Source organism: Enoplosus armatus, chromosome 3 (assembly GCF_043641665.1).
Source record: "Enoplosus armatus isolate fEnoArm2 chromosome 3, fEnoArm2.hap1, whole genome shotgun sequence".
Lineage (NCBI taxonomy): Eukaryota > Metazoa > Chordata > Actinopteri > Centrarchiformes > Enoplosidae > Enoplosus > Enoplosus armatus.
Window position 1 is genome coordinate 21,214,338 of NC_092182.1, and position 11,018 is coordinate 21,225,355.

The window sequence follows — 11,018 nt, forward strand, 5'->3', positions numbered from 1 at the left end:
ATGAGTGTGAAATGTCTCGGCAACTGTTGGATTGATTGCAATGAAATTTGCAATGAAACTTTTCATGTCCCCCTCAGGATAAATTGTAAAACATTTTAATTTTAATTTGTCCAGTACTTTGATTTATAACCAAACTAATGGCATTCCTCATTAGCCTCAGCTGTACTTTATGCTAACACGCTAAGCTACGATGTTGAACCTGGTAAACATCTGCATGTGAACATTGTCATTCTGAGTGTTAGCATGCTGACGTTAGCATTTATCTCAACGTGATCTCATCACCGAAGCCTGTACAGCCTCACAGAGCCATTAGGATGCCTGTAGACAAGCTCTTGATTAAATGTAGGTTAAAGACAGGCAAGTAAGACATTTCACTGGTGAACAGGTAGGATTTATTTACATTTTGGCATAACGATGAGTTATTCAAACATTAAAACATACTCTGTTATAGCCATATTTCATATTGTCAATTTTCCATTTTCCATGTCAATAAATAAATTCATATGGGTGCAAGCTGATTATTACTGTTGAATCTCAGATGTCCTTAGTGCTCTTTGAATCAAGTAGACAAACTGAGTAGAATTTGTGCTCAAATACAACAGAATCTGTTTGAATCTGTCATTTGTTATTGGTGCTTTAACACATTTTAGCTCTTCCTTTCTTTCTCTCTTTCATCCTTTATTTTCTTCGTCATGGTTTATTTAAACACATTAATACAGTAATTCACAAAAAAAACACAGATGACAGCAGGTTTCAAATTGGCAAATCCTTTACGTTCCATTCGTTTAAATGGAACAGGCATCGTCAGGAGTTCAGGCTCACTGCATCATCCTAATCTGAAGGAGGAGGGAGAGAGGGCATTGTTAAAAATGTATAGCCAGGGGAGCAGAATTTAAGATGTAATGAATACTTTTGAATGTGTTTTTACCTTTAACAACAAGTCTAGTTGAACACTCCACTCTGCCCAGAGGACTTTCTGCAATGACCGTGTAATCCCCATTGTCCTTGGGCCCAACTTTGAGTATCACCATGGAGCACACCCCACATGTGTTAGTGATGTAGTAGTTGGTGTTAGTGTTGAGGCTGATATTATTTCTGTACCAGGTAACATAGGGTCTGGGGTTTCCTGTCACTGCACAACTCATGTAGCATTCATAGCTCTCTGGACTGTTGTGCATTTTTAGCGGAACAGAGAATGAGGGAGGCGTCTCAAAGCTGCAGTCCTTGGAGACAGGAAGGTTCAAAGTAAATGTTTCTGGAAGGACACAAGAAACATGAAAGAAAAGTTAAAAGGGTGTAATACATAATGATGGATACCCATATTCCCTTTAGTCATCTGTTCATTGATTCATTTATAAATATAAAATGCTCTGCCTTTCATGGTGCATTGCATGTGAGGCAAACAAAACATTCATTACCCTTATGCACAAAAAAATTACTTAGTTACACATCTCACTTAGCCTCTTGATATTCTTTAATTGTCTTTCAGCAGGGAGGCATTTTTTTGAATGTTACATTTACTCACTTGTTTCCAGCAAACAGGATTTGTATGCATCGATTGATCTGCTAATTATGTTTTTGATTAACTGTCTAGTCTATGAAATGTCAAAAAGTAACAAAAAAATGCCCATCACAACTTCTTAGAGCATAAAGTGAAGTCTTCAAATAGCTTGATTTGTCTGACCAACAGTAGTCCAAAACCCAAAGATATATAATTCACTATCATATGACAGAGAAAAGCAGCAAATCCTCATATTTGAGAAGTTGGAACCTGCAAATGTTTGGCATTTTTGCTAAAAAAAAAAAAATTACTGAAATTATGAATCGATTATCAAAATAGTTGGCTATTAATTTTCTTTGGCTTCGACTAATTGATTAATTGGCTACTTGAGCTGCAGCTCTTAATTCATCTATATCTATTTAGACCTGGGTTGATGCCTTTTAAACTACACTAGGGCTGCAACTAATAATTCTTAAAGTATTAAAAATGTATGTAAAACATAAAAATTAAGTAAATCCTCACATTTAAGAAGCAAATGTTTGGTATTTTTGCTTTAAAATGGCTGAAACGATTAATCAGATATCACAAATGTTGCTATTTCATTTTCAGTTGTTTTGATTACTTGAATAATGGGATAATCATTTCAGCTTTATACTACACAATTTTTGAAACACGTTTTGTTAAACCTGCCTTTCCTTCTCTTCACTTCCCAGGTTGCTGACTCAGAGGGTTTGGAAAGCCCCATGTCATTCCTGGCATAGACCCGGAACTTATACTGTCTTCCCGGCATGATATTGATGGCAGTGAACTTGTTATTGAAGAGATGGTCTGCCACAGTTTGCCAAGTGCGCTTAACAGAATCAGTCTTGGTGATCATGTAGTGCAGCCTGTCGTCTTTCTTCTCATCTGGAGAGGGAGTCCAGGAGACCGTCACTGTTCCCGACACGTTCTCGTCCAGCTCCACGGGGCCTGGAGGCTTGGGTTCATCTACAAACAGGTCGGCAGGGATTATTAGTGTCTATTTTTTATGTTTACGCTGACTACAACAATAATGGCAGCACACTAAGTCTTGCTCTCTTTAAACTTTCCCCAAGCATCCCTTAAGTCCAAAGTGGACTTTCATCTTTGCATCTTAAAGAACATAAAATATTTTAAGAGCTTAAATTATTAATTCTGATAATATGACAACTAGAGCAATTTTGGAATAATCTAAAAAAGAGAATACAGATCACACTGCAAATTCATAAACCTTTGGTTCTCATTTAACTTATTTTTTTTAGGGATTAGTTGAGATTTGTTTTTTCACTGTACTATACCTGTGACTCTTATCTCAACACTAGAGGTCTCCTGACCAACAAGGTTCTTGAGAATGATTGTGTAGATCCCAGTGTCATGACGCTCTGCTGAGGGGATAATCAACTGTGATGATGTTTCTGTGTTGCTCATAGTCACATGCTTGGCTACAGGAACACCGTCCTTGAGCCATCTAATAGTTGGTATTGGGGAAGCCTATCAACAACAGGAGATACAGGGTTAAGATGCATAGACGTGTCTAATCTGCCACTTTAGAAAGGACATTGGTTGGTGTTTTATGTGAATATTATATTGAACCTGAAAGTTGAAGTTGACTCGAGCAGAGTTCCCGGCTTTCATTACCATGAAGTTCTTCATTTTTTTGTCAGTGAAATGAGGTCTCACTGTGACAATGAGGGAAGAGTTTTAAACAAAATTGATGAGTAAAAGTGATTAAATTAAGGTAAAATGTATTGAATCGTGACTGTAGACGGTTCACAATTTCCCCTGTCTCACCTGGTGGAGGCATTGCAATGATGTAGTTGTCCAACTCTTGAGGCTCACTGTCTCCACCCTCATTGGTGGCTAGAACTCTCACCCAGTACATGGCCATAGACTTCAGACCCATAATAGTATAGGAGGTCATGATAATAGCACTGGAGTTACAGCAACCCCATTCTGGGTTTTCTGCTGGTCTGAGCTCCACAAAGTATCCTTTGGCCTCATCTTGGACCCCTTCCTCCTCAATGGGTTTGGTCCAGCCCAGCGATAAGGTGGTGTATGTGGAGTCTGTCACCTTTAGGTCAATAACTTTACCAGGGGGCTCTGGAAGTGTAAACAATTCGGCATTTAAGTATTGAGATATGAGCAGTTAAGCCTTGAGTTAATAACAATATAGCTTTTATCGGCCTGTTACTCACTCTTCGGATCTCTTGCGATCACAAATTCAGAAGGCGTACTTGGCTCTCCAGCACCAGAAATGTTGATAGCTGATACACGGAACTCATACTCGATGCCTTCAACAACATCCTTCACTGCATACTTTTTCTCTGTTAGCATGTCAAACAGTATAGTTAAGACTATAAAATAGAAAAACTAATTATTAACTTAAGAAAGAAAGCACATTTCACATGACAATGTCACATCTTTCTTCAAGCTGTAAACAAATACATGACATTTTGAACATAGTCAGTAATTCTAAGATGGCCTTACCTCTGATGGGCTCATCGTGTGGGTTGACTTGGCCCCACAGATTACTGCCATTCTTGCGTTTCTCCACATTGTATCCCAAAATGTTGGTTCCTCCAGTATTAGTGGGTGCGGACCAAGCAAGATTGATGCAGTCTTTGAAAGCACTAACAATCTTTGGTGTAGAAGGAGGTCCAGGGTATGCTGAAAGAATGATCAAATTGAAAGAAATAACACTTTTTAACTGGCTCACACAAAGCCTTTTGTTCAATAATACCCACTGTGTTTGAAGCACTGTCACAAAAAAATGGTGGTGTGCTTGTACAAAGGCTCACCCTTTGTCCCTGCCTGGATGTCATCAGTCTCCATCATTTCACTGATGCCTTGATCAGTTTCCGCCCTGATGTGGTAGCAATACTTTCTGCCATGATCCACATCGATGTCCTTGTATTTAGGCTCTGGGCCAATCTTGCCTAATTTCTTCCAGCTGTTTCGACCAATTTGCTGGCGCTCCAGGACGTAGTCTGTGATAGGGGAACCTCCATTGTCTTTGGGAGGCCTCCATTTGAAGTCAATGCAAGCCGCCGAGCTTTCAATGATATCCACAGGGCCCATCGGTGGTGTTGGTTTATCTGTAGTGAGACGAAAGAATAAAGATCAACTGCACTCATATCCATGTCTTTTATTATGTATATATTATGTAATATATAGAACTGAGCAGCATACAAACCTTACCTAATACAACCAGCTGTGAGAGGGCCTCAGTTGTTCCACATTCATTTTTAATCTTAATCTTAATTTCTCCTGTGGTTTTGCGTTGGCACTTGGTTAACAGCAGGCGGCTGTGTGAGGAAGACTTCTCGATCTTGATATGGGTGTCCTCCAACAGCTCTTCGCCCTCATTGTACCACTGGATCTTCATGGGTTCCCGGCCAACAAAGGTCAGCTTGAAGACTGCATCTTTCCCCGTTCTGATTATAACAGGTTTTATGAACTCGGTGAGGTCATCAGGGGTAATTCTTGGAGGATCTACGAGGAAAAAAAAACATCTTTTCAAACTGAGACTTTTATTGCTGAGCTTAAAAGAATGTTGTTTTACACATTTTCACAGTGTCTGTGCTTTTGTTTTGCTTTAGTTGGAGTACTTCAAATTTATTGTGATTACAATACCTTCGACATTTAGCACAGCTTCTGTTTTACGCCCATCAGCTTCACATCGGTACTTCCCAGCATCATCTTCTTTGCAGTTTTTGATAATTAGTTTGCGATAATTCCCATCTTTAACAATACAGATATCATCCGTAGCAGTTATCTGAAATGCACACATGTAAACACACTTAAATCTCAGAATGTTAAGGGTGAAAGGTATTACTCTATCAACTTCTACATTTCTCACCTCTTTCCCATCTTTGTACCAGACTCCGTCACAGTCCTCACTGCTCAGGCTGCAGACCAGTTCTGCCTCAGTACCAATGATGGCAGTTACATCTGACAGTCCACCGGTGAAGTATACTCCTGGGTCTAAAAGGAAATACAACCTTACTGTTGACCAACAGCACTATATGACCAACATAGCTGTACGTAGAGTATAATTACTATGTTCTCATGGATCTCACCAATGACTGTATCAGGGACAAGTGGGCCTGTTCTCACTCTTTTTCTCTTCTCTTGAACTGGCTCCTCGTCTTCATTATCAGCAACTTCAGCAGAAGCCTCTCCCTCCTTTGCTGATGATGTAGGTTCAGAACCTTCTTCCTCCTCCTCCTCTTCCTCTCCCTCTTCTACATCCTCTTCATCCTCTGCAACAGCGTCTGCTTTATCTGCGCCTTCTCCCCCTTCTTTTGCCTTTGCCTTCGCCTTCGCCTTTACTTTTGCCTTTGCCTTTGCTTTAGCTTTAGCTTTAGCTTTGGCTTCAGCTTCTGCATTAGCTTTAGCTTCGGCTTCTGCTTTCTCAGCTGCAGCTGCGGCGGCTGCTGCAGCTGCTGCTTCTGCCTCAGCCTTTGCCTTTGCAATCAACTCTTCTCTCTCTTTTTGTATCTTCGCCTGTTGCTCCTGAGCAATCTTCAAGAGATCTGCTCCACCGCCACCTGCTCTGGTTGTTTTGCGAGCTTTCTTCTTTCCTTTCGCGTTTGGATCATTGTCAGCTAATACAAAATACACAGTACCAGGACATTTTTAATGCTTTATGGGACATTTTCAATATTTGATAAACTTGTATTGAACAGTCTGAAAAGATACAATATAAAATATGTGAACAGTACCTTCCACTATAAGCCAGGCATTGCAGGATTTAAGTCCAGTCACAGCCGCATAAATTCCTTTGTCCAAGAGCAGGCAGTCCTTCACCACCAATGTGTGAATCAGCATATCCTCTGACACAATCATGTCATATTTGTCCCCTTGCTCCAGTGTGACATTCTTTCCCATCCAATTTATCTTTTTCAGGGGATGTGAGACAACACACTCAAACACAGCGTCCTCTCTTTCCTCAGCTTTCACGTCTTCAATCTTGACTAAGAAGTCTACAGGGGGAGCTAAACGAAGCACAAAATTATAGCTCAACATGGTATCTCGTATTTCCTGTCACAGGACAGCTCATGTAGCAATCGTAGCTCTTTTTGACTGTTGTATGGCCTGTTACAATAAAGTGTGTGGAACAATAATTTGCGGCATCATCTTACGTTTGAGATCAGTCGAGAAGATCTTGATTCCATCAACCTCCACTTGGTATAATCCTGCATCCTCGGGGTCAACACCATTGATGCTAAACACATACTTCTTTCCTACCTGCCTCAGTCCATGTTTTATCTCTGTGTCAGCATCAAAAGGAATCATAACGCCGTCCTGTTTAAACATAAGCAGTCATGGATGTTGGAGCAATATGTAGCGTGCCTGTGAATTTTTCTGTGTTGCAGACTATGTAATATGACTTTCAGTGCTTCTGTTAATTTATTCACCATTGAGAAAAAAGTAAAATGAAACATCTCACCTTGAATAAGAAGATTTTGCTGGTAGGGTCTTTAAGTGACATTTCAAGTTCAAACTCCGCACCACCATTTTCTTTCATTTCAATGGGCTTTAGGTTGCATAGTCTTTCAACAACCTATAGTAATTGGAATAAGGAAAGTTAGAGTTTGTATTGTACAGCATTCATTCACATTATTATAGATGTTAGGCTGTGTAGGTGCTGTATATTTTTACATTTACTGTAGATGAAGCTGAAACATACCCTTTCTTGCTCTTGTTCCCTTTCTATCTTCCTCTCATTAAGTTTCTTCAGCATCCCACGAAAATCAGTGACACCATACTGATTACAGATGGACTCGTAATCTTTCTTGTCTGCACTCATCAACAGTTCCCAAAACTTGTCATCGATTTCTGGTTTTGGGACTTCTTTTGCCTCAATGTCAACCCTACAAAAAGAAAAGAAAAGATATTGTTAAACACTCTAAAGTAATAATCATGCATGGCTTGGTAAAAACAAAACCGCTACATAAAAACAACAACAATACTGTCATGTACTTTTTCCCATTTGTAAATGTACTACTTACTTATTTTTTAAGGCCTTTTTGAAGTCCTCAGGTGTCTCTCGGATGGCTACATTAAAACCAGCAGCATGGTTACAACTTTAATTCAATGAATGACTGACATTGCATAATTAAAGATTAAATGTAGGCTGTGTACCTGTTCTTGATTCTTGCATGGCTCTGCCCTTTTTAAAGCCAACTACAATGGAAGAAATTAGATTGACGTGAGACAAATGTAATTTATCTTAATAATTTGTTTTGATTTCGTGTATAAGGGAATAAAAGTAAGCAACTGACCCTCAATGATATTAAGTGTAGCAGTTACAACCGCTTTTCCATATTCATTTCTGGCAAAACACTTGTAGGTGTCAGCTTGATCCACACATACATCTGGAATCTATCAATCAATACATGATTATGAGTATTTTTACAAAACCAGGATGGTGCAAGACAGCCTACTGATCATTCTGATTAACTCTCGTTTAGATTTTAAGTTATTTGAATAAGCATTCCTTATGACACATGGTCAGTGATCTCACATGTAGTTGGTGTTCCCCGGAACTTGGATCGTAGACAATTTTGCACCTTTCTTCATCAATTTCCCCATTATTTCTCACCCAGGTCACAGTTGGTGTTGGTTTGCCAGTAACTACTGCTCTGAAGAGAGCCAATTTTCCTACAGAAATGACAACAAGAATGTATTGCTATGTTATTATCTTAAATCAAAAAGAAATGGTTGTGCATGTGATTAGAGGTGGTATTTAACCTTACCTTCTTGAATAGTAATAGCGATGGGTTTCCGAGTGAAATCTGGGGTGTTCATGCCTTCAGGTAGTTCCTCCACATACTGAGTAATCATAACTCCAGGCACCTTTGACCTCTTTTTAATTTTCACTGTTATTAAATGAGATAATTTGCATTATTTACACATTTATGAAGAACCTGTGAAGATTTGACAGCTTTGATACAATTTGAGTTCATGTCTCAGAAAAGGCTATATGTATGCATTTAGTTTTGATCACATATTTTATTTTTTGGCAGTAATTTACAGTTGAAGCCAGGCATTCAAACTCTAGTTACTTACCCTGCCCTGGAGCAGTTGGCTCCTCATCCTTAGCTTTGCGTATTTTAAACATCTTGATTGATACAACAGCTTCTCTGTTAATGCAAAGATATTATAATGCACATTTAAAACACTTAATAATTATTTAGGCAACACCGCTTATATATCATTTAAATTTTTCTTCCATGTCAATTCCAAACATATCCGAGTATTTCAATGTAGTCTGGAGCTTTTAGCATGGCTTGACCACTGTTAGTAACCATGTGAATCCCCATCTGTCTGACATGCAGTTAATCTCTTCCAGATGGCCTGAATGTGAAATGGGTATCACTTATCACAGTTTTAACTAGTGGCTTAAGGTAGTTTGCCCACTTTAACAACATGATGTTTTTAAGTAATGCCTTAAAGAATTAATGGGACACAATTAACTCCTCCCTCCAATTACAATAATTGGGATAAATAATATTATGAGGAATGTTGCATTGTGGGATGTCAGTGTGTAAGATCTACATTTCAGGCAAATGGTGTTAGGATCCCTGAGTTAGTAACTCTATCTGTGCTATAAATGAAAGAATTCCTGTGATCACAAAATACTTAACATTCCCTTTGTAGATTCCTGCAAGTGACTGGCCTAATTTTGCAGGCAGTAGGTCACATACCTCATAAAACTATCTATCATGAGTCAGGAAGTGGCGTAAGTGGCAGACGGCAAATGTGACATTAGTCTTAACTATCCTTGTATTTAGGTTTTGCTTTCTTTTTAGCCCTGAATTATCTGAAGAAATAGGTGAAAAGATAAAATAGAAAAGGTACCACCACAGGCAAATGTTAAAATACGGGTTGTTAAAAATAACCTCGTTTTTTATAGTTGTTATTAAATCAAAGTTATTCTGAAACTATAAAATGGTCCTTTTGATGATCAAGGATTACCTTAATCACTTTAATCAATTCATTATTAACTTCTGTGTGTAATGAGTCAGGTTCCATGCTCCAGACTCCCTAGCTACTGCTTTAGGAGTAAGCTTCAGTCTCCACTTGTCAAAATAGTGTACGTGACAAATTAGAATAGTCTTACAAGCATTTCAGCAAGTATGGAAAAATAATTAACATTTTTACACTAAGGTACTAATTATTTAGTAATTTAATTATTATTATTCTAAAATATATCATCTCAAAGACACATAAGCATATTGATATGACATCATAAGACATAGCATCATATTTTTAAGACAAAAGGTTTCATTCAGAAAAGCATATACAATATAGTTAAAGTTTTAATTTAATGTGAGAGGTAGAATCTAAATTAGATTAGATATCATATATGTGAATATCACTTCTTTGTATATGTTATATATGTCTTATTGTATCTTGAATGCTCAAGTATAAACTAATGTCTTCACCATGCTTCTGTTGATCTTCCTTAATTTTTATGATCTAATTAGTCAAATGGCAAGAGCCTTCTATTCTTAGATTACATTTGATAGACACTTATTACATTACCTATTACATTTAATTAAAATAAATTGTGCAGAGTTCTGTCAGTTGATGAAGTGCCTGCATATTTAGCAGTTTTGCACACTTGCTGTGCAGCTGGGAAGCTATATTTGTCTGGGAGAGAAAATAGCTGTGCCAAGGGTGTTCTGAATGAACTGATTTATGAATAACTTGTCAAGTCTATGTCCTAAATCTCAGAGCTGCATTTAGTAGCAGAGCATATACTTTTACTTTGTCACCTTTTGTGATAAAATGCTAAATTAATTATCATATCAAAGAAACTTACTTACTAATCTTTGCAGGACAAAACTGTTGGAGTGATTTTAGTGTGAATACATGAATACATTTGTGTGTAAAGTGTATAGTTATAAGTTTCTATTCTCTTGCATAATCATTAGTCTGATCTTGATCTTTCTTCAACATTTTCTTATTTGTATTTTTTCTCAAGCTTAGACAATTCTGCCTGCCTAAAAACATAACAACATTATTACAGCTCATCATATTGGTTCTTTGTTGTATTAAACTTTAGAGATACTGGAATCATGTAAAACTGCTGTCAGTATTATTTGTGACAGGTTAGCTGGTGAGATCTCATTGCCATTTATGCCTAAGGTTAATATACAGTCAGATTAGCACATAGAACAAATGCATATTTACATAAACTAGCTAACAGATTAAAGAAGATTTTGATGATTTGCCCAGTGCTTGGTAAATGTACTTACTATTTAAACTGCTGTTCTCTGCTGTCTGTTGCCAGCCAGGTTCCCGCTGATTCTTGAGTGAGGGCTCTTCGTTTTGAGAGGCAATAAAGCCTTTCAGAGACACTCTGAGCAACCTAAGCCACTGCTTTTTCACTGTGGCTCTTGGGGATAGGTTTACCAACATGCACTTTGGCCCCGAAGTGCTATAGGTTCTTGAAAAAGGGCCACCAGAGGAAATGCAGCAGTGAAGC

General features: G+C 38.1%; 1 protein-coding gene across 1 annotated transcript; it reads right to left on the reverse strand.

Annotated features, from left to right (window-relative positions):
• Positions 1 to 831: 831 nt before the first annotated feature.
• Positions 832 to 8,645, reverse strand: igfn1.3 (immunoglobulin like and fibronectin type III domain containing 1, tandem duplicate 3). The gene is made up of 23 exons (XM_070903255.1): positions 8,594 to 8,645; positions 8,281 to 8,403; positions 8,049 to 8,185; positions 7,807 to 7,906; positions 7,667 to 7,708; positions 7,534 to 7,579; positions 7,212 to 7,395; positions 6,972 to 7,085; positions 6,664 to 6,826; positions 6,244 to 6,516; positions 5,599 to 6,126; positions 5,379 to 5,503; positions 5,153 to 5,294; positions 4,718 to 5,011; positions 4,318 to 4,614; positions 4,007 to 4,186; positions 3,715 to 3,843; positions 3,311 to 3,619; positions 3,113 to 3,198; positions 2,818 to 3,010; positions 2,192 to 2,488; positions 929 to 1,255; positions 832 to 836 (listed from the first exon to the last, which is right to left on the reverse strand). Exons 1-23 carry the CDS (start codon positions 8,643 to 8,645, stop codon positions 832 to 834), a joined length of 4,146 nt encoding a protein of 1,381 aa, XP_070759356.1.
• Positions 8,646 to 11,018: the final 2,373 nt, after the last annotated feature.